This window comes from Gossypium arboreum, chromosome 8 (assembly GCF_025698485.1).
Source record: "Gossypium arboreum isolate Shixiya-1 chromosome 8, ASM2569848v2, whole genome shotgun sequence".
Classification (NCBI taxonomy): Eukaryota; Viridiplantae; Streptophyta; class Magnoliopsida; order Malvales; family Malvaceae; genus Gossypium; species Gossypium arboreum.
In genome coordinates, this window is record NC_069077.1 from 20,011,835 (window position 1) to 20,034,689 (window position 22,855).

General features: G+C 32.0%; 3 protein-coding genes and 2 pseudogenes across 5 annotated transcripts; 3 read left to right on the plus strand and 2 right to left on the minus strand.

Annotated features, from left to right (window-relative positions):
* Window positions 1-4,728: 4,728 nt before the first annotated feature.
* On the plus strand, window positions 4,729-5,284 carry LOC108469431 (protein LIM1-like). The gene is made up of 2 exons (XM_017770314.2): window positions 4,729-5,166; window positions 5,268-5,284. The coding sequence occupies exons 1-2, from the start codon at window positions 4,830-4,832 to the stop codon at window positions 5,282-5,284; spliced, it is 354 nt and encodes a 117-aa protein (XP_017625803.1). The 5' UTR covers window positions 4,729-4,829.
* Window positions 5,285-5,938: 654 nt separating this feature from the next.
* Window positions 5,939-7,582, minus strand: LOC108467527 (ras-related protein RABA4c-like). The gene is made up of 2 exons (XM_017768170.2): window positions 7,057-7,582; window positions 5,939-6,775 (listed from the first exon to the last, which is right to left on the minus strand). The coding sequence occupies exons 1-2, from the start codon at window positions 7,281-7,283 to the stop codon at window positions 6,313-6,315; spliced, it is 690 nt and encodes a 229-aa protein (XP_017623659.1). The 5' UTR covers window positions 7,284-7,582; the 3' UTR covers window positions 5,939-6,312.
* A 1,254-nt stretch (window positions 7,583-8,836) lies between these two features.
* On the minus strand, window positions 8,837-11,629 carry LOC108467528 (SURP and G-patch domain-containing protein 1-like protein; annotated as a pseudogene).
* Window positions 11,630-12,260: 631 nt separating this feature from the next.
* Window positions 12,261-18,294, plus strand: LOC108469895 (uncharacterized). Of its 3 annotated transcripts, XM_017771000.2 has the most exons (8): window positions 12,261-12,946; window positions 13,082-13,164; window positions 13,262-13,330; window positions 13,437-13,495; window positions 13,813-13,873; window positions 13,966-14,019; window positions 15,058-15,292; window positions 15,901-18,294. In XM_017771000.2, exons 1-8 carry the CDS (start codon window positions 12,778-12,780, stop codon window positions 15,933-15,935), a joined length of 765 nt encoding a protein of 254 aa, XP_017626489.1. In that variant the 5' UTR covers window positions 12,261-12,777; the 3' UTR covers window positions 15,936-18,294. The 3 variants fall into 3 exon arrangements, with proteins under 3 accessions (XP_017626489.1, XP_052887770.1, XP_052887769.1); XM_053031810.1 differs by having other exon boundaries at window positions 12,262-12,946; window positions 13,091-13,164; window positions 15,058-18,294; XM_053031809.1 differs by having other exon boundaries at window positions 12,263-12,946; window positions 15,058-18,294.
* Window positions 16,002-18,457, plus strand: LOC128296590 (FT-interacting protein 3-like; annotated as a pseudogene).
* The last annotated feature ends 4,398 nt before the right edge of the window (window positions 18,458-22,855 follow it).

The following is a 22,855-nucleotide window of genomic DNA, read 5'->3' on the forward strand; positions in this document are numbered from 1 at the left end:
AACGGTGAGCAATGTGATTTCTAAACCACGCTGATGCTAATAACATGACTTAAGATTGGTTGAATTAATTAATGAGTTGTTTTCCCAAATTAACAAAGGTAAACTGTGATTTTTCCTAAAAGAGAGGGTACTTAAGGTTTTCAACGAACGATAAGGTAGCTTTGCCGCGTAGGTGACCAATGTGAACTTTATGATTCGACCATAATGTCTAGGTCGAGTTTGAAAGGTTACAATGCTGGAATAAGTTGATATGAGATATCAACTTATTTTTTTATTGTAGTCTACTCAGAATATCAAGAAATATGAGATTAGACTATACAAGTGTGACTATTGAATGACTTGTGCCCAATCTAGATATTAAAGATAAAATCATATATATACATGAAAAGATTATCCCAGAAAGATGATGTCGAATTACGACTTCTTGTACTTGGATAGAAATAATGCATTGCTAGATGTCACTCATTACTTGTAATATTAGAAACATTTTAGTATTACTACAAACGTTACAAGAACCTAGAGGGTCACACCCTACAGTTGAAGCGAACATAATCCAAATACATTTGGTATTGAATTAATTTAATTTGATAATTAAATATTGAACACATTATATGTACAAACTTGTTGTACACAAATAGAGAACATAGATAAAATTAATATATGAATTCATACCAAATATTAATTGTATATAGTTTATTGAAATTATTAATATAAACCGTTATAATAATTAATTTCGGTCAAAATATAAAAGATATGGAAATTGTTATTCTTTTGGAAAGAATATAATTTCTTTTTTGACTTTTCATTTGTTTCTCTAATAATGAGGGAATAATCCTTTTTTTTTTCTTTCTGATATGTGGTATCAAAGAAAATAAAAAGGAAAATAATCCCTTAGTGTGTTAGGGTTACCAAGAAAACACAGATTCAAAAAGTCTACTAGTCGTTCTTGAAAATATTCTCTGAAAAGTTCAAGAGAATTTTGTTGTTCATTCTTTGACTGGGTGGATTACGTAGAGGCCAATACGTTATTGTTACGGCTTGGGATCGACATCGTTCAAAGGGATCCTATCAACAATGTTGTTCGTCATTCTTTCAATTTTGAAAAAGTATCTTTCCGACCTTTGTTTCAACTCAATTCATTCCTCGTACATGGATTCATAATTGATGATCGCCGGAATATTTTCTCCGCTGTGTTAAGGGGCGTAACGGCTATCCAACAAATAGAATATCACAAACAAATACAAGAAACCTTGAAGCAATATACTCTGATTTTTCATTAACAAACTGAAAAAATAGCTTGATTACTTCTAATACATAAGAATGAATTTATACACATCTAAAAAGATGATAAATTGCTGCTAACAGGGTAACAAAATCATCAACAATATAACTGATTCTGTTGTTGAACTAACTCTAATAGTCCTTGATGCAATGATGTCGATGAAACGATGGAACATGCATGTAGGAACTGTTGGGAATAACCTGGAACTTCGATAGCTCTGTAAACCGGGCAAGAGTGGTTAGTTGACATATTCAAAGAAGCTGATGAAGACAAATATGGTAAGCTAATAATTACATTTAGAGCTTTGTGGTTGGCAGAATAAAAAAATACATGATAATGAAAAATCAACGGTACATACCATACTTTTTAGAGCAAAAAACACTAGCAATCTCAGTCACTCAAGTGGGTGGGGTTGGAAGAGTTGTCTTTTCTGATTTGATCTTCATCATACGAAGTCGGAAAGAGAGGATGGAGTTTGTAAAAGTAGTGAGTTGAGAAATTTGTAACCTTTGTTTGATGCATGTTGAAATCGTTATATGTTCCAAGCACAGATTTCAGAAGTGATTTTGGTTGGTTTTTCCATCTACTTTTTCTAGTTTGGAGAGAATACAGTGTTGTTCTTGCCTTTTTGTGTTTTTATTTTCTTTTTTGAGTTTGATACATATGTTTATCGATTCATGCTTTTACCATTACGAGACAAACTTAGCTAGTTTTGATACTTGTAATCTCTCTCTCTCTCTCTTAATCAAATAAATATTTTATCTTGTGTTTTTTTAATACCAGTTAAAAGCATGTGATAATTTCTAAATCCAATTCAAGTCATCCTTATACACTATTATGACAAATCATTATTAATGGGCTAAATGGTTAAGTTATAAAGACTTTTTTGGCCCTTTAATTTAAAAAAAATTTACTTTAGTCTTATATTTAATTTTTACTTTTTTTTAGTTCTTAAATTTGTATTTTTTTGTCAAATCACCTCAAAATGGATGAAAAAATTTACTTTTTTAAACTTTATTGTTGTGGCATACACGTGAATAGTCGGTAGATGACACGTCAGCATTTAGTTAATTAAAAAATTATCTGTAAAAATAATCATTAAAATTATTGAAAACAAGATAAAATATTTTAAATATTTTTAAAATTTTTAAAAATTAATTAAATGATGACATGTTATCCACGTGTATGTCACGCCAATAATGTTAATAAATGACAAAATTTTCATCCATTTTGAAGTGATTTGACAAAAAAATATAAGTTCAATAAATTCAATGGCTAAACGAGGCAAAAAATTAAATAGGTGATTAAAGTGACTTTTTTTGTAAAACTGAAGGGCAAAAAAATCATTATGTCAATGCTTAAATTGAGTCAAACCTTAAGGTTGCTCACATAAGGGCCAAACATTTTCAAACGTGCTTAAATAAATGAATTTTTAATGCACTTCACTCTAGTTTGTAGTACAAAATTAGGTGAATATTGATGTGTTAATAATAAAGCATATGTCATTGAGTTAGATATGACTTAAAAATAAAATATAATTTGAAACATGATATACATCATTTGAAACTCTCTTATTTAAGAATATTAGAAAAGTTTGATCTTTATTTAACTATTTTAAAAGATTTAATCCCTAAAATTTAGTTCTTACGGAGCTAAATTGTAATTTAAGCTTTAAAATTTCTTTTAATCCTTATTTTTATACCTTTAAACATTTTTATTTATGTTATTAATAGTAGTTAATTGTACACATTTATAATTACCAAATGATTTATTATATAAATTGGTATAGATTTTTATGAGTTAATAATTAGTTTGATTAAATAATAAAATATTTAAATATTACCATGAAAATTTAAATAACTAGATTTAAGTTTAATTATATCAATTAAACTAATTATTAACTTAAAATATAAATTTAAAAGGTTAGATCCACATATCACTTTGGAAATCGGTTTGTACTTATCTATATGAAACTTGTTTTGTTTATTTTAATTAATGTACTTAAAATACTTTGTTTATCCCTTTACTTGTTGATTGTTTAAGTATTTAGACTCCATTAAAATTTATTTGTTCTTTTATTTTTAAATGATAAATTTGTGGGTCATGACAATTTTTTTAAATGGTATACCATAACTTGCTATTTAATATAAAATCCATATCTAATTTCTAGTCATATATGTTGCAATAATATTTATATTTTAAAAATAAATTTAAATATTCTATATTATAAGATTTTTATGTGTTCACATTATGCAAGTTTAACAAGGAAAGAAAGTAAATATTTGTGCCCTTTTATATAATTTTTAATGGTATTTTATAAGTTATATCTTTATAATAAGTTCTTGTAATTTACTTATATTTAATAATTTAATTTATAATTTTACATAATAAGTCAATATAAATTTTGGAACTATTTAATATTTTTAAAGTTTATCACTATTTTTACAAATTAAATACACTATTAAAATTGAAATAAATATTTAAAAATATAAATAACGTTACAATAAATTATTTAGAGGTCACAATATTTAAAATTAATTAACAATCTACATTCACTAATTAATAATTAAAATTAATTTAGAAAGTATATATATAAAAAATTTCATGCCATCTATTTTTGTAATATTTATATTGTAAAAATAATTTCAAATATTGTTTATTTAAATTCAATGTAATATAAATTATCATATTTATACAATTAAACTTTATATATTATTATGTTTTAATTTATAACGAATAAAATATTATAAAATTTATGAAAAATTTAAGAAATAATTAAATATATTTAATTGATACATACAATCAACCCGTCCAATAGGAGCAATTAAATTTTTTTATAATTAATAAAAATTAAATAATTATAATATTTTAAAATTATTTTGAAATCGAAGCTAGAACAATTTTTAGGACAGATGAAATTTTAATTTTTATAGTCTATATCTTTATAATTTGTACAGGATTAAATTAAATTTTTATAATTTTAGGGGGCCAAAATGAAATTTTACCTTTACTAATTTAAAATTTTTAAAAATTGTAAGGACCTAAATAGCAATTTTATAGTTTAGCCCCCGGGGGTTCTCCCCTGCCACTAGATTGAATTATTTTCAAGAACGTATAGCACTAGAATTCAGAAACAACTCAAGGAGACGAAGTAACTTTATATCATGTGGCTGGCACTTGCAAACCAAAATTCACTACTGTGATTGACATGAAAGCCATGCTTCAGAGCTGAACTCTTTTTTTCACAAGTTTAGGCAAGAAAAAGGTCCTGACAGTTTGGTTTACTAACTGTTTCAGTTTCATCACTGCAAGAAGTTTAAGCGAGATGATGGCATGAACTGTGTGATATGTGGTTAGGATAGAGGTACCTTATGACATGACATGACATGGAATGACTGTTATTCATGTATGTATATATAGATATATAGACACCTGCAGTTGAAGTGCAAGTGTGAAACATATAGTCCTTGTAAGAGGAAAGAGGGAAGTCTAAGCATTTCCAATATTCCAAGGGAGTGGAGATAAAGATAAGCTCAAAAAATCAAATATGAAGCTGCTACTGCTTCTTTTTGGGTCCAACTCCAACACCAAGTCCAAGGCTGTGCCTTTTATGGTGTTTGTGTTGGTCCTTACAGGTATGGTGGAACAAGGCGAGGGCACCACTTGTCACAGCACATTCTTGTCAGCACTGGTGCAGTTAATACCCTGCAGAGCAGCAGTTGCTCCCTTTAGCCGTATTCCACCAAGTGAGACTTGCTGCAATGCCATCAAAGCTCTGGGGCAACCTTGTCTGTGTGTTCTTGTTAATGGTCCTCCCATAACTGGTGTGGATCGGAACATGGCCCGCCAGCTGCCTCAGAAATGTACTGCCAACTTCGAACCATGTATTCTTCCATTCCCCTCACCCTCTTTACAAGCACTTGATATTTTTTTTCCTTGCATATTTCAACAAAGTAATAAATCTTTTTTTCTGATGCATGCGCAGGTGATGCAATGAAGTAGATGCATGTCTGACTTCTTTAAGAATAAAATTGTGCAGAGCTCCTCATCAGAACATTTCCCTGTTCGTACTATCTGTAGATTGCACAAAAATGAAAAGATCCATATATTATATCAAAAGATTGCTTAGTTAGTTGCATATTAAAGCATATTTCCTTTTATAATAGACAGTTCATTGCCACTATTTTTCTTTTAAATATGCATGTGTGTTCTTTCTCTGTCAAACTATGATACTATACTTTATATTGATGAATTTAAACCATCAACTAACAACCTAGGAACCCTTTTGCTTATATTGGAGAGTGCTATTCTTGTTGTATTCATAAACTTTGCTGTTTATCTCGTATTCGAGTCTTGTGGATGGAAAAACAATGATAGAAGAACTTTGCTTTCTTTAGAGGTTCAACTCTAAATTTAGTCGGAATCTAATGTGGCTATCTATACCGGAAAGCCTCAGACAAAAAAGAAACTTTTTTTTGGGTATAGTTGGACTTGGACGGAATGGATGGAATTATCACCATTCACCAATGGCAGTTAATTTATTGAAGCAGAAAACTTGAAATGTCTCCTCAACCCTCTGCCGTAAACCATTAACAAAATCTTAGACTTGGACTAGACTAGATAATAGACTTCAATTATTTCCATTACACCAGAACATCGGAAATAAGAATGCTTTGTATAATTGTAATAAATTAGCCGTTTGGCAACAATGACAGCTAAACCAACCAATCAGAACCACACAAGATTTCGAGTCAGATAAAGAGTACAAGACAAATCTTAATGTCAATACATTACATCTTTTTAATTTTTGAAGACAAACCTAAACTCTCTCTCTCTCTCTCTCTCTATGTGAGTGTGTGTATATATATATATCAATCAACTAGGGGAAAGGGTGTTGCAATACAAACTCTACACATGATCAGGCACACAAGGAAGGGGTGATTTTATAAAAGATGATTAAAAAGACCTGCTAGAAAGAAGAGACAACACATAGAGAAGGGTTCAGCAGTATCATTCAGTTCCCCCTATGGCTATGATGATGACGCACAGCAACTGAAACTCTTTCCTCCAGAACCAGATTGTGGTTGGGGACCAGGGACAACAATGGTAGTTCCCTTGAGAAGTGATGCATTACCCCCGGATTCTTCTTGTTCATCATTGGCTACCAGGTTTTTCTTGCTGATGACTCGGTAAATCTCTGTTACAACAGTAAGGAAAGCCGATTCGACATTAGTGGCCTCAAGGGCTGAAGTCTCCATGAAGAAGAGGCTTTCCCTTTGGGCGAATTCCTTGGCATCCTCTATGGGAACAGCTCTAAGGGAGGCAAGGTCAGACTTGTTGCCCACAAGCATAATCACAATGTTTTTATCAGCATGTCCACGCAATTCCTCTAACCACTTGGCAACATGATCAAATGACTGACGCTTAGTTATGTCATACACCAGCATTGCCCCCACTGCTCCTCTGTAGTATGCACTCGTTACCGCCCGGTACCTGTGTTCCATCAACCACCATTATCAACATATCATACATACCGTACATATATATATATATATATATATATACATAGTTTCACCTATTATCAAGCTCAATTATGACTGACCAAATACAGTCAGAAATCAAAGAGAAACCAATCCTCTAATCTAAAGTCTCAAGCTTTTTAGCAACATAGATATGTTTAATGGTTGATAAAGGGCATCGTCCCAATTCCCATAAACAAATAGCAGTAAAAATGAGTAATAGGAAAAGGGTTTGTATGTATAAAGTTTATATACCTTTCTTGACCAGCAGTATCCCAAATCTGAGCCTTGACGGATTTATGATCGATAAGCAAAGTTTTAGTTTGGAATTCGACGCCGATGGTGGCCTTGGAATCGATATTGAATTCGTTTCTTGTGAAACGGGATAAGAGCTGCGATTTCCCCACAGCAGAGTCTCCTATTAGCACCACTTTGAACACGTAATCTATCTTTTGATCGAAACCCCTTTGCAAACTAGACATTTCTTCTATTTCAGTTGGCAGCAAAGCTCAAAAAAGAGTTTCTCGATCTACCCACACCTGGATTTGCGAACTGACCCTGTCCCTAACTTCCAACAAAAAGTCTTCACGGACGACTCTTATTACCAACAAACAGCAGAGACAAAAAAGAGTTTGGGGTTTCCACTTTCTTGAAAAGTCAAGGCAAAACACAAGAGCTTTGGACAATCGACATTGTAGCGACCGGGTCGAAGGAAAAAAATAATAATACTCGACGGATTCTCACTATCTGCCAACAACAATAAACTAAGGGTTAATTTTATTATACATCCTCTAATTTTGACTTTTGGTCCCCAAACTTATATAACATTCTAATTGAATCCTCTTCCATCCGACATTGATTGCCTGCTTAAATTTATGACATAGAGAGCTTAAATTTGATGGTGTAATATCAAAATTTTTTTTATTATTTTCTCTTTTTTTTAACACATTAAATTTAAATTGTCTATGGGGTTGGTATATACATGTTTATAATTTGATTTGCATGTTATACTTCATGCCAAATTCAAACTAACATTTAATGCTTGAATTGAAAAATAATCTAATGAAAGAACTTAATTGATAAAATACTAATACTATAAGCATTTTGTTTTGAAATTTATAGACCAATTTAAAATTTGGGTAATAGTTTGGGACCTTTGGGTGAACCATAAAATAATACAAAGGTAATTACATTTTAAATAATAATTTGTTTAAATAAATTAGTAGATAATTATGTATGGATTACCTATGATGTAACTTAAAAGGTAAACGATATTTATAGTATATTTATTGTAATCGCATTTTTATTTTTAATAATTTGGTTATTTATTTTTAGTAATTATAAGGTTAAAATATGTCATAAATCCTTGTACTTTTCAAAATTAAGAATTTAATCCCTATATTTCTATTTTTTAAAATTTAATTTCTCTATTTTTCAAAATTCAAAACTCAAATTCAACTATTAACGCTGTTAAATTTTTAAAATTTTGTTGTTGTGAAATCTCACTTAACTTGAATTTAAAAAATTAACAGTATTAATAATTAGATCTAAATTTAAAAAAATTTCTAATTTTCGAAAAAGTATGTGGCACATTTTAACCTTATATTAATTAATTATGACTTAACTCCGTAAGAAAAAAAAAATCAAAGGATAATAATTATTAGTACATATATGCCACTGTTTAGCCACAGAAAAAGCGTGTTCCTATAATTCTGTTGTTTTTAGCTTAAATTGTGGCGCAGCCCAATGGCCAGAACTCGCATGTTGGTTTAGGCACATATTCTGTCTCAATTCCTTAATTAATTTAATATACTGTTGTCTGTTCCAAACATTCAACAATTTATATCATTTGATGGAATTAGTATTGAGAAAAAAATTCCTACGTAAAATTAACAAACGTTTTTCCCATTGAGACAGACTTTTTCAAATGAAAGAAGAATCTGCTAATATATCGATAACCAAGCATAAGGTCAAGGTCACCTCTGCTAAGCTAATAATAATTTCCACAAACATTTACATCATTCATCTTTGGCAATTTGTCATAACTCAATTACCATAATCCATTATTTAAACCAGTATTTAAAACAGAATTCAAAACTGGCTGACCAAGCATACAAGAGAGAGTAAAGATAAAAAAAAGCAACTTCTTTCTAACCTATTTTGATAAGAGTTTATGCCCAACATTATCAGCTTAAATCTTTGCCTTCTCTGCAGTTTCCCTAGCAGTCTTTCGTGCGGCAGCATCATTGCAGGCAGCCAAGAACTTTTCAAGCTATTTGGGTGGGATATAATCACCCATGTGATGACCTTTCTTAATAGGAGCATCTGCTAAGCCAGCAAAATAAAAGCAATGTGTCTAAGGAGCAAAATAAAGAATACACTTCAATCAGGGATAAAATTCACCTTGAAGAGGAGGAGGTGGCAGCATCTCATCTTTAGGCTGCTTAGGCAGTCTCATCTTCTCTTCCTCAGCAGCCTTCTTCATGTAAAACTCCATCATTGTTATAGGATCAGCGGCTGATGGTGCACTGGATGGACCTGCAACTTAGAAATGAATGTATATATAACATCAGGCAAACAAAATTGTCCATTCCCCAATTAAGGTGATGATGCAGCACTTAAAGAACCTAACAGCAGTATCTCATGCATTATTTACTTGATTTTCCTACTGATGTCAAAGAAGATCTAGGCTCCTCATTGTTCTCATACAAAGCAGAGGCAGGCGTTGGATAGCTTGATTGCTGCAGAACTGATCTACAGGAGATGCTCGTAGATTTTGAAGCTGAAATGCCAGTACCACCTAGATAAAGCATTTATGAAGTCAGTACAGAAGGATGAAAAATATCCCTTTTAGATATTCAACAATCTGATATTTGTTAAGATCTGTGAAGTCATTTCCTAGCCTAATTGTTCGTGCCTCAATCTATTTTATCTGGTGTAGAAACAGAATAAGTGAAGAAACAAGGCAAACAAGGCAAAAGAAACTTTTCACATCAAAGAGAACCCAGAAAAATGCTTTTAGATCTCCAAGCAGCCAACCTCAAAGTGTTGCTACCTAATCTTATGACCAAGGCAGGAGAAAGACAATATACCACTTTGCGAGTCCTTGTTCCGTAAAAGAGCTTTTTCCTCTTCAGCGAGCGGGTATTCATAGTATTTGTAATCAGAACAGCTCGTCGAAAGGGAACCTGGAGACCACTATATTAAATACACAAAACATAGGAACCAAAAAGGGAAGCAGAAAGGAACAAATAGAATGCATTCATACACGTAGGCACAGAGCATAATGAGCCAAAAAATGATGCAAAAGTGCACATACTTGAAGGGTGTCTCTCCAGGGTTTTTCTGACGTGTAACATGTTCAAACTGCCATCCATTTTTGCAACAAAACTTGCTAGTTTGTCCGCAACTTTCTTCACAATAGGATCGGTTGGGGAAGGTGGTGCTGCACGTCACTTATAAAACTGATTAATACCAAGAGAATGAAGAAGAGAATGCAAATTACTCTTGTAGCAGGCAGGCGACATATTCCAAATCTTTCGTTGAACTTCTCCTTCCACCAATGGTGTTTGGTACTTAAGGCATAAGCTGCATTCACGAGATGAGAAATATTCAAGAAATTTTGCTCTTTTCCTCAACCACTTTCAGTTCAGAGAAGACTTACCGCCAGATGACTTCATAAATCATAGCAGTTAATTAAGGGAACTATTTTACTCAGACACCGATAAAACGTTTCTTAATGAGAAGAGAAAAGAGCAATTATTATCTAGTCCCATAACAACAAATATAGATTAGTAATTCAAATATTCACGAACTCATTCTAGTTGCAAACTTGGCATCGTATCAGACATGCAGCCTAAGCATGTAAACTCCCAAAGGACTACCAAGTCATAAAAAGCAACACAACAAGATAGATAAAAGCAGAAATTACCACCATCCACTTTTTTTATCCTTGTCCAGAGTCATCTGATAGACCCAACTTTTTCCGTTTAAGTGGTCTGTCATCCGAAAACTTCCCTGCAGCTTGGTCCTCCTCCTCATCATCATCTGCAGCCAACTTGAGAGGAGGTGCCACGAGCGTTGGTTTCTGCTTCAAGCTGAATGCAAGTTTGCCTCCGGAAGAAATTTTGGTGTTCTTATGTGAATCACTGGGCTTACATTCATGGCTATTTTGTTAGGGGCAATGGCAAGTTTGGAAGCTGAAGACCCTTTTACAAATTTGGGGGGTTTAGATTCTTCTAAAGCTGCAGCCTTGTCTTTTTCATCCTTCTGTTGTTGAAGCTGTTTAAACCTCTCCATAAAGGAACCATAACTAACAAAAAGGCTAGATGGCACTCCTTTCTCCATGGGGAAAGAGCCAACAACACTTGCTGGATAAGTAAAAGCTCTGAGCTATTCAGATATTGCAGCGGTGGGTCTTAAGGTCTGAATTTATAATAAGAGTAAGAGATGGTATTACATTTACACAAGATGTTTCACCCTTCAAATAAAACATACACACATTTGGCAAAAGCAGAATTGAGAACTAAAGAGGCACATCGATAAATTCCCAGTTCTTGAGGATAACCAGTGTCTGATCAGTCAGATAAACAACACTTCAATTTGACTTTTCTCCATCCAAAAACCCAAAGGGCAGATAAACCATTAGCATTTAGCTGGACATAATTCTTCGTAAATTAACAGCAGAGATATGAAGCATGGGTAGCATCCGATACGCCCAAATAAAACAATTAAAAGCATTCTTAATACAGATAAACTGAAACTAAGAAAATAAAACAAAGGATAAAAGGGACGCAGTCGATCTAGCCGCTGATGGGTTGGGTTGGGGTGGGGCGGGGTGGGGTGGGGTTTATATAAAGTATTTATATTATTTTTTTTAAGTCTAGGTCTAGCTTAAAAAATAGATTTATTTTTTTGTTTAAGTTTATTCTGATTTAAAAAAATAAATTCGGTCCGACTTGATTTATTCATATTTAATTTTTTAAAAATATAATACACTAGTTAAAAGATAGAAAAATTGTTTGGCATTCTAAAATGAATGAATAAAAAATTAATGAAGGAGTTATATCAATACAATTTATTTTAAAATAGATAACATAAATTAGTACTAGAGCAATGGTAAAACACATAAATTAGTACTAGAGTAATGGTAAAATAAACTCAACCAACACTATCTGACTCAAAATAAATAGAATTTAGATGAAAAAATATTAATTCATTATCTAATTAAAGATTAAAATAATTTTTAACACATTAAAAATAATTATATTAAATGTTTTATTATATTAAAAATTAAAATAAATATAATAAATATTTTATTGAACTAAATATAAATTATTATTTTCTTAGATTTTGTACAATAATTATTGAATTAATAATTTAATATAAATATAAATATATATAATTATTATTTAATATATATAATTAATATAATATTATTTTATAACATTGGGTTGGGTCTGGAGAAAATATTTACTCAAAATCTAACCCATATAAAAAATGATCTTAAATTTCATTTAAATCTATTTTTCGAATCTCTCGTATTTTGCTTAAACTCTTCTGGCGGATGAGGCGGCCCAAGTTCAAGTCGATCTCTCGATTGAGCAAAGAAAAAGGAAAAGAAAGGAGACCTGTATCTTGTTAAGATTGAGTGGAAGAGGCAGAGGGAATCGTCGTTTTGATCTGAGCCACCCAGCCTACCTTTCCAACCAGGGAAAAACCCTTTATTTTATTTTATTTTTTAGTTTTATAAAGGAAGGAGGACATTAGGAAAGGTAGCAGGCCAAGGCCAAGAGGGTTAAAGAGAAAAAGAAGAAGAAAAACTGGGTTATTTACTTAGTGATAGTAATTAGTAAGTAATATGTATTAGTGAAGTTATCCAGTGATCCCACCCAGAGAGAAAGAAAGGTCAAACCCAATAGGTGTAGCATTTTATCTGCATTGGTATCTGTCTCTCTTTTGAGCATAAGAGCAAGAATGAGAGCAGTCCCATATTATTCCCAATCCCATCTTCTTCAAAGCCTAACACATATTAACAATACTTCTTCTCTTTCTTTGTTCCCAAACTTTCGCCCTTCTTCCCTACGCATACCACGCCTCTCTTCTTTCTCTAATACCAGGGCTGACACTCACACTAAGACTAAGAGTAAGACCCTTTTCTCTCTCCACTGATATATGTATATATGCTTGTTTTTTGTTCTTAATTAATTAAGTTTCTTAATTAATTAAGTTCACTGCCTTTCTTAATCTTCTTTCTTTGTGGGCTGGGTTGTTGCTGAAGTTGAAACAGGAAATGGGAACAACTCTCTGCCTGCCCCTGACCCCCAACAAAAATTGCTTCAAGTCGTCTTAGTTTCTCCTCAGGTATCTACTGTATTTTTCATCTTTAACGTGTTTTAGCTCATATACAAGCACCTCTACTTAATTGTTTTCCCTTTTCTGCCCTTGCCCATCCCTTCAGATTCCTGGAAATGCAGGTTGCATTGCAAGAACATGCGCTGCCTCAGCTGTTGCCCTTCACCTTGTTGGGGTATCTTTTTCTCTTCTCTTCTCTTCTCTCTTTTTTGTTTTACTTTACTTATTTTTGCCAACCTTGACCTTTTATTTAAGATGCTTCTGCTGTTGTATTTTTTCAGCCATTAGGATTTAAAGTGGATGATACTAAATTAAAACGTGCTGGACTGGATTACTGGCCGTATCCTCCCATATTTGTGTTCTCTAGATACCTTTTTTCCTGCTGAATGAAATGCATGGACACCCTTTCTCTCTATTTTCAATTTAAGATTCTATTCAAATTGGGCACTTCCTAATTGTTCATCAGTTCATAGTACAGTTTGGCATATATTTTTCTATCCTCGCAAACAAGTTTTCATATATAAATTATAGCCTCAAAGGCTTCCCATTTAGCATAGTTTACAAAGATTGACCCAAATCGCATTTGATCCACTTCATTTTCCTTACAACTCTGAAATATCTCCTACTCTCCTGTTTTGACCAATAACTTGATGTCAGATATGTTATTGTTAGAATACATGGCTCATGGGCGGAGTTTCAAAACTATTTCAAGCAACAGGTTTTTTCTCTTCCTGTCCCAACAATGGATTAGAAATGCTCCCTATCTTTTGTCATTAATTTCCTCCAAATATATTTGTTCCTATGATACAGGAAGGGGATAAGCGTTTGCTGGCTTTTACTAAAAGAGGAACAGCAATTCATTCAGTATGCTTTCTTTCTTTTTATACTCTATGATATGACCATTTGGAATGCTAGAATTATCTTCTTCTTTTTTTTCTTTGTCTTGCTATCATCACTTGATGCTCTTTTCCACCTTATGTTTTATGTTACTGTTAATTGCTAGCACTTAGGTTGCAATCTTTAACATACTATTAAGTTTCCTGATAAACATTCAGCCTAGAGTCTCTAAATCTTTTATGGCCCTCATTTAAATATCTTGTAAAGAGGTCAAGCAAAGTGCTAAAGTTGATCTATCTATGCATTTATCCTATGTTGGACGATAGCCATCTAAGTACTATATTGGTGCTCATTATAATTCTTTGGAACCATGCAGAGGCATTGGTTGTCAATGAATTCAAACAAGGGCTAGTCTGTTCTTGGTTGCAACGAGTGTTCCAATCTTTCATGACTTGGAATAAACTGATCTAACTTTGATTATCATTACCAAATGACAATTTTCTGTAACTAGAAAATCATTGAATTCACTGCAACTGCAAGAGAATGAATGTGAAAATATGACACTGACTTTGTTTCTCTACCTTTTTGACGAGATAAAAGGAGAGTCGGAAAATTTAGGTTAAACTTAACTAACTAGCTGGTCTCGGCACTATAGGCTTAGGAGCAAAATCAGTCACTCTACTATGAAAGTGAGGAACCTAGTTCTTGTACATTTAATTTTAAAGCAAATAGGAAAATCGTAAGCAATTTTAACTTTGAACATTAAAATTGCTGATTTATTGTGTTTTAAGTGACATGAAAAGAATTAAGCAATTTAGTAGTTATCATGTTTTAAAAAATGTTAGAATTTTGGGTTTTTGAAAACATGAAAATAAGCATTTTTAACTATTTAAGGTTATTTTCATTTGAAATTTTACCCATTTACTTTAAAACTGAATTGCTCATGTTTATAGTAGATGGACTGCTCCGGTTAAATTATGCTCTTAGGCGACCAATGACTATGATAAAGTTAATTTTGCATCCTAAGGGTTAGTTTTAATTATAACTTGACATTGTGTGTTGCAGGACTTTTCGTATAGAAAAGGTGATTATTTGATATTCGGCTCAGAAACTTGTGGCCTGCCTCCTGATGTGTTGTTAGATTGCAAAAGTGAAACTTTTGGTGGTGGAACCATTCGGATTCCAATGGTTGAGACTTATGTTAGATGTCTGAATCTCTCTGTGAGTGTTGGTATTGCTGTGTATGAAGCTTCAAGACAGCTCAACTATGAACAGCTTCAAGTGCCCTCTACAAATTCTGGTGATTTTGAACAATCATTGCTTACTGAGGATATTTTTGCTTGATTTGCTGCATCCATCCATGCCAATTTTTAATCTCAATCGTTAGAGATTTTTTAAAGTGAGGATGAAACAGAGTTTTTTTTTTTTTTTTCACTAACTTCTTTTTTAAAAACAGGTTCCAAATTTATTTAACTCCTTTGTAGCTATATATTTGTATCTTACATTATGATTATGTTAGAAAAAGAAAAACCCTAAGCTTAATTTGTGGTTTGCCTCCTTCAACTTTTGCTTCTTTTCTATTTTTTGTCAGGTAAATCAATTTCCTTTGTGTTCTTGAGCTCTTGTTCTTTTACAATATTAGTATACAATTATTATTTTTAGTCATATGATCTTTTGGTTGTTTTTTATATTCTATAGGCTTTAGGGTTACATAGTTTTAAAGCAGTTCTTTCAGCGCCAAAATTATAGATTATTTTTTCTTTCGATTCTTACGTTATAAAAAGCTGCTCAATTTATATAAGTAACGATTCAAAACATTAATGAATACTGCAAATTATAATATATATATATGCGTGCTTATTCGAAACGCTTATGGCGCTATACTACAGTACATGGTAATAACTGCAGGATGCCGGCAGAAGAGAAGGAAGGCTTTTCCTTGAAGGAGACCAAGCCAAATATTGGTGGGGGAAGAACAACGCCGGTGGTGATGCTTGTCACCCGTTTAAATGAAGATTGGAAACTATAAGGGGAGCACCTAGTACTTGGAGATGAATAAACCAAACCCAGAATGGAACCAAGTGTTTGCCTTCACAAAAGATCGAATTCAGTCGTTACCTGTGGAGATCCCCGTGAGAGAAAAGAAAGGAATTTGTAAACAATGAGTTTATAGGTAAGATTGCGATTAACGTGTCCAACATTCGCACTCAAGTTCCGCTGGATAGTCCACTTGCCCCAGAGTGGTATAAATTGGAGGACAAAGACATGGACAAGGCCATTTTATCAGTAAGTGAGTTGATGTTGGTTATTTGGTTCGGGACACAAGCTGATGAAGTGTTCATTGATGCATGGCATTCATATGTAGTCACTGTTACTGGACTGGTGACAGCATTATGAATACTTGTTCCAAGGTCTACCTTTCACCTAGACTTTGGTATCTTAGAGTCAATATAATTGAAGCGCAGGATTTGGTAGTGCCTTGAGACAAGAAGCGGAATTCGGAGGTTTATGTCAAGGGAACTCTTGGGAATGTGAAGTTGAGGACTAGAGTTTCGGCAGACAAGTCATTGAATCCTAGATGGAACGAAGATTTGATGTTTGTTGCAGCAGAGCCCTTCTATGATCTTTTGGTTCTGACCGTGGTAGATAAAAACAATGAGGAAATTAGCCATTAGCCTCGGAAGGTGCATGATTCATCTATCCGAGGTCTACATAAGGTGACTGCCTGAACCAGTTGGTGCAAAATGGTACAATCTAGAGGGAGGTGGAGATGTGGTGCAGGAGCTAAAGTTTGCTAGTAAGCTTAACGTGAGAATATCTTTGGATGGTGGCTATTCATGTATTCGATGGATCCTTTGATTGCAGCAGCGATTACTGAGCGACATTTAACGGGCTGTGGCCACCAGCACTTGGTGTGTTGGAGTTGGGGATTGTAGGTGCCAGTGTTTTGGTTCCAATGAAGTCAAGAGTTGGACCTAAATGGGTATCGACCAGAACTGCAGTCAGACAGCTTTTCTCCAAAATGTAATGAACAATACACTTGGAAGTCTATGATCCGTTTACGGTGCTTATTATCAGAATTTTCAATAGTTGCCACCTCAACGGAGAGAAAGGTCCAAGTCCAAAAGATCCAAGTATTGGGAAGCTAAGGACCAATTGTTCACCATTCCGACTAATCAGGTTTACACCTATTCGTATCCTCTCATAGCTCTGAGATTTACATCCCCATCTTATTTGATTACTAACTTTTTAATTACTCTGTCCTTATTTGAAGTTAGTGATCTTATATGTGACACAAATTAGACCACTAAAAGTTTATATATTAGCCACGTCATCACCACATAATTTACCAATGTTTTGTAACATTTTTAAAAAAAAATTTACTCTATTTCCCTTTTTTTTTTCTCTAATTATTTCTATTGCTTCTCACTACTCTCATGACTCTCCCACCTTTCTTTTCTCTTGTCTTCCCTTTACAATTGTAGCTGCCGCCGTCGAACCCGCCATATGAGCTCCAATCAGAGGCCATCAAAATGATCTCTTCCTCCTCTACCCATGTCTCGATTTAGAGCTTTCGAAAACATCTCAAAAAACCCCCAACTTATGGACTACCCAAGACCGAATCTCCGTCATCGGCCGTTAGATCGGCCTGATTTTCTGATATGTGCTCCTCCTCACCGATACCTCCTTCCTGACTGTTAGGATTGGCAAGCAAGTTGCCGGAGTACCTCCGACCCCTTGACCCGAATCTAACTCTTCCCTTTTTCTCTCTCTTTGATACCCTTTTTCTTTGTTGCAAGTCTAATCTTTGGGGCTTATTAATTGTTGTGTGGTTGGGTTGTGTGGTTGGGTTGTTGATTGATTTAAACATGGGTTTATTTGGTGAGGGATGGTGTTGTTGGGTTTGTCATGAATAAGGTCATGGTAGTGGTGAAGGTGTTAGTGGATGAAATGAAGATGATGGATGGTGGTGGAGGGTTTTGATAGTTAGCAGATGGTATGGGTTGATGGGATTTGGTTATGGGAGATGGCTTTCGGGCTTCCTTCTTCGCTATCAATTTTAGTGCTTTCGTTGTTGTTTGTGAACTTCTGTTTTCGACAATCTCTTTCGAGACCACCGGCGGCGTTGGCAGGATGCAAGTCTCCAAGCTATAAAACAGATCATTTTAAGTTACCACCGGTGGCGGTGGTCCCCTTTCTAATCTTTTTTCTGTTATGAATTGCACATTAAATTATCTGTGTTTTTCTTATGAAATTTGTGGGCTGTTGGAAATTATAATCTTTAATCTTTGGTGGCTAAAATGATGTGAATGATGGGGATGACACATCGATCATTTAATGATGTTACATCATAGTGATGGATTATTTTATAATTTACAAAAAAAGGTGAAAAGTAAAGTTGGGGATGCTCATCTCATGTGTTGTTCTAATCAATTTGTGCAGCAATAAGATTCTTTCCATGAAATATCTATTTGCTTTTAATTTGTCGGCATGTTTTCAATTATGCTTTTATTATTATATTTTAAAGTTAAAATTTTAGATTACATCAAATTTTTTCAATTAATAATCTTCAAAATAATAGTATTACTTCAATCCCATCTTTTAATTACACCAAGATAGATTTTTTTACAAAAATTATATGTATATACAACATTCTTATTCAATGATTTTTATTTTATTTAACTTCTTTATCAAATAATATAATTCTATTCAGTATTTAATTTTAAATAAAATATCAAACATATTTTTCAACACTTAATATTTCAATTTATTAAACATTATCGTTGTTTAGCCTTTAAACATTAAGTATTGTTTCAAATTTGATGGGGAAATATATATATATATATATATATATATATTTAAAAATTTAACTATTTATTTTCAATTTTGGGGCACTTTTATTTTGATCACCCAAAGAGAATTTTTTTAATTTCATCACTCAACTTTTAAAGCGCTTTCATTTTAATCATCTAAGTGTTAAATCTCTAAAATGGTTGATTATACACTTGTTTACAATTTCATTTTGGTCACTCAAAAAATTCTTTTTAAGTATTGATTGAGGTCAAAAAATATTAAGGATTAAAGTGAAAAACGATAAAAACTAAAATAATCCATTAAAAATTTGTTGATTTGTAATTGTTTACCCCTTGATGAAAGTTCTTAATCCCCCTTTTTTCAATATTAAAATTTTAAATTTCAAAACATCAAAATCAATTAAATAAATTGTTGAAAATTTTTATCTCTTGGTAGTATTAATCAATATTTTACTATAATATTGAAATTAATTAATTTAATCATCTTCTAAATTTTAAAATTTTATGTTATGTTTACAAATTATCCTTAATGAAATTAACTCAAATAACTCATATTTTAATAATTGTAAGGATTTTTCTTTGCTTTTTGCTTAGTATGGAAGATTATTGATTTTTAATATTATTTATATTTTTTTGCGACTCATGTTCAAATTTCGCATTGCCCCTCCTAACAATGTTGTCTCCATAATTCGAACTTGTGCCCCCATGAAAATGTAATATGCTTTACCACTACACTTTGCGCTTGTTGATGGAATAATCGAGATTATATAATCAAAAGAAATTTAAGTTTCACAGATAATTATTAAATATGAGTTATTTGAGTTGATTTCATTAAGGATAATTTGAAAATATAAAATAAAACTTAAAATTCAGAAGGAGATTAAATTAATTAATTTTAATATTATAGTAATAAAGCAGTTGACATTATCAAAAGATAAAAAAAATCAACAATTCATTACACCGATTTTGATATTTTGAAATTTAAAATTTTAATATTGAAAATTGTTTAGAATTTTCGGTAATAGGATAAACAAGTACGATTTGACAAATTTTTTATGCACTATTTTAATTTTTACCACTTTTTCACTTTAATCTTTATTTTTTTACCTAGATCAAAGCTTTAAAAAAAAAGATATTCTTTGGTGAAAAATAAAAACGACTTAAAAATTGGGTGACCAAAATGAAAATGCAAACATGATGTGGATGTAATTTGGCATATACAATCGACCGCCATTAAGGATTTAACACTTGAGACTAAAGTGAAATCGTCCTAAAAGTTAGGTAACAAAATTACAAGAATTTTTTATAGTGACCAAAATGAAAATACCTTAAAAGTTAGATGACCAAGTGAGATAGTTTACCCTCAAAAAATACATTAATCGGATTAAATATATATATATATATATATATATACTAGTTGGACACAATGTATTAAAGTCAATAAAATTTAAAATGATTACTTTTATTCTTCAAATCTATATTATTCATGACATAAATATATACATATTTAATTTTAATTTGCACACATTATATATCCTTCATATTAAATTTCAATTACATTTGAATGTTTTAGATAATGACTAAGCTGACAGTAATTTAGCATACTTTTAAAGGTTTATTATCTTATTTCCATTTTTAAAATAATTAAAAGATTCAATATCGGTACAAAATTTAAATGATTTTTATTTTAATAATTCAATTATCATATTGCATGCTCCATTCATATCGATTATAAATGTAAAGTTTAGCATAAATTAAAAAAATTTAACTACTTATTTTATGTAAAATAAAAATAATTTAACTATTAAATATATATTAATATAAATAATATTTTAGATTGATATGATAGAAATATCGAAAACTTTTATATGCATGACAAGTGCAAATATATTAAAAATTAACTATTGAATCGTTAAAATATTAATTTATAAAAAATAAAATAATGTAAAATAACTTAAATTTTACATGTCTATTTGTGAGCAAATTTACCCATATATGCTGGATTTTTTTTTTTTTTTGAGAAACTATGCTATTTTTCTTAAAATTTATCAATCTACGTTGTTTTTTTGAGAGAAAAGAAAACACGTCCTACAGGGCACATTTTCACTTTGCTAAATTACTTTTCTTTTCTATTTTTTCTTGCAATTTGAATTTAGAAGTTTGTAGATTTATTTTTTCTCGTGTTCGAGATAAACATTGTTATAGTTTTAATGTATGTTTGAATTTACAGTGGTGTCGTGGAGCTGAGTGACTTATGAATTTCATCTGGCATGTGAGCATGGAGCCATCAATCGAGCAGCTAAATTGCATTGCAACTCAAGGACCTGGTTGACGGTGGTTATATGGTCTTCGGTTGAAGTGTAACTAAGGCTTCAATTTTACAAAGGTTATGCCTATCAATGTGTAATAGCCCGTTTTTCAGTGGTGTCAGAAATAGTCATTTCAGCACCAAAAATTCGTAGTGTCGGTTCATAAATATTAATTAGATAATATTTATAAGTTCATTAGTGCCGTATTAAAGTTTGGTTAATAAATTTTATCGTTTTGATAATTTTGATAGTTAATTAAGTAAAAAAGGACTGAATTGTAAAAGCTGTAAAGGTTGAGTTCCATTAATTAAAGGTTCAAGATGATAATTGATAAATAAAGGAAGTTACTTAAATGGTAATTACACCATTATGGAGATGAGTGGACGATTTTAGCTTTATTTTAGCTAAAATATGAAGTCAAATTAAAAAAAAAAGGCAAAGTTGTAATTACTTAAATAAATTTTAATTAAACTAAAACAAAGATGAATTCTATCACCATCTTCATTTACTTTTTCCTATCTTGCCGAAGCCCTAGAGAAAAGAAGAGAACTCCATTCGGCTAGTTTTGTTCCATCAATAGGTAGGTGAAACTTGGTCTATTTTTAGTAATCTTTATGTTTCTGAGCTCGTATTAGGTTAATCTAGCTAACCCGGGGACTAATTGTAAAACTGTCAAACGTTTTAGATTATGACATTGATGTGTTTGGATTGTTTTTAAAGTTCGATGGAGGGTTATTGAGTTTGGTTGTTAGTTAAGGTTATTCTGTAAAGTAATTTTTGATGATTTTAACGTTTAAGGATTAAATAGTTAAAGTGATAAACTTTCAAGGACTTGTTGTGAATTAATCACAAATACAGGTTGAATTGGGGGTTGTTGACATCCGGCTAGGATGGGTTTTGAATAAATTGGTTTAATTGTGAATTTTGGGCATATGGACTAAATTGAATAAAAGTGAAATATTTAGGGTAAATTTATAAAAATTTCAAAAAAGACTTAATTGTGTAAAATGGTTTAATTTTGTTGTTGATTTAGTTAATTGAATGAAACTATTAGTTTAGATCAAGAACATGTTACTGCGGAGTAGTCCCTACATTTGAACCATTACTGCAAATCAGTCCAGTAAGTTCGTTTATATAAGTATGTTATAGATAATTTCTTTATTACTTGATTTTAATTTAGTAATTGTAGTGTTTCGTGATTATTGAACGTTTGATTTAACGAAGGTCAATAGTGAAATTGAAATGTATTAAGTGTATTAAATTCGGGCCTTGAGCCTAGCAAGCTTTATGCCGGTAAATTGTACTATATTGGGCTTTGTTGCCTAGCAGGCTTCATGCCGGTGTATTTATCGAGCTAAATGCCAAACAATCTTCATGTAAATGTACTTATCGGCTTAGTGCCTAGCAGGCTTCGGGCCGATGTAACAATTCGTAATGAATATTGGTGATTAGAGAACCCTATTAAACGATGACTTGAAATTTGGATTGAATCTAACGTACTGTTCAATACTCACTTGCTGTGAGCTATGACTGACAGGAACTTGGTTATTTTAATCGTGAAATTTGCTATGTTATGCTTTAATTTGGTAAGATTATCATTTGGTTTAACGAACTTACTAAGCTTTAAGTAGGCTTACTCGTGCTTTGTCCTCTGTTTTGTAGATTAAATTTTGTTGTTGGGAGATTGGATCAAACTTGAATAATCACACTATCCCGATGACACTTTTGGTAGATTTTGTA

Bases quoted from the DNA above. Each gene is read 5' to 3' on its own strand.
- LOC108469431 (XM_017770314.2), top strand. From the start codon at position 4,830: ATGAAGCTGCTACTGCTTCTTTTTGGGTCCAACTCCAACACCAAGTCC.
- LOC108467527 (XM_017768170.2), bottom strand. From the start codon at position 7,283: ATGTCTAGTTTGCAAAGGGGTTTCGATCAAAAGATAGATTACGTGTTC. The intron at 6,776-7,056 runs GTATATAAACTT...GATGGAACACAG, and splicing joins GATACTGCTGGTCAAGAAAG to GTACCGGGCGGTAACGAGTG.
- LOC108469895 (XM_053031809.1), top strand. From the start codon at position 12,778: ATGAGAGCAGTCCCATATTATTCCCAATCCCATCTTCTTCAAAGCCTA. The intron at 12,947-13,081 runs GTAAGACCCTTT...TTGTTGCTGAAG, and splicing joins CACTCACACTAAGACTAAGA to TTGAAACAGGAAATGGGAAC. The intron at 13,496-13,812 runs GTATCCTCCCAT...ACTTGATGTCAG, and splicing joins GCTGGACTGGATTACTGGCC to ATATGTTATTGTTAGAATAC.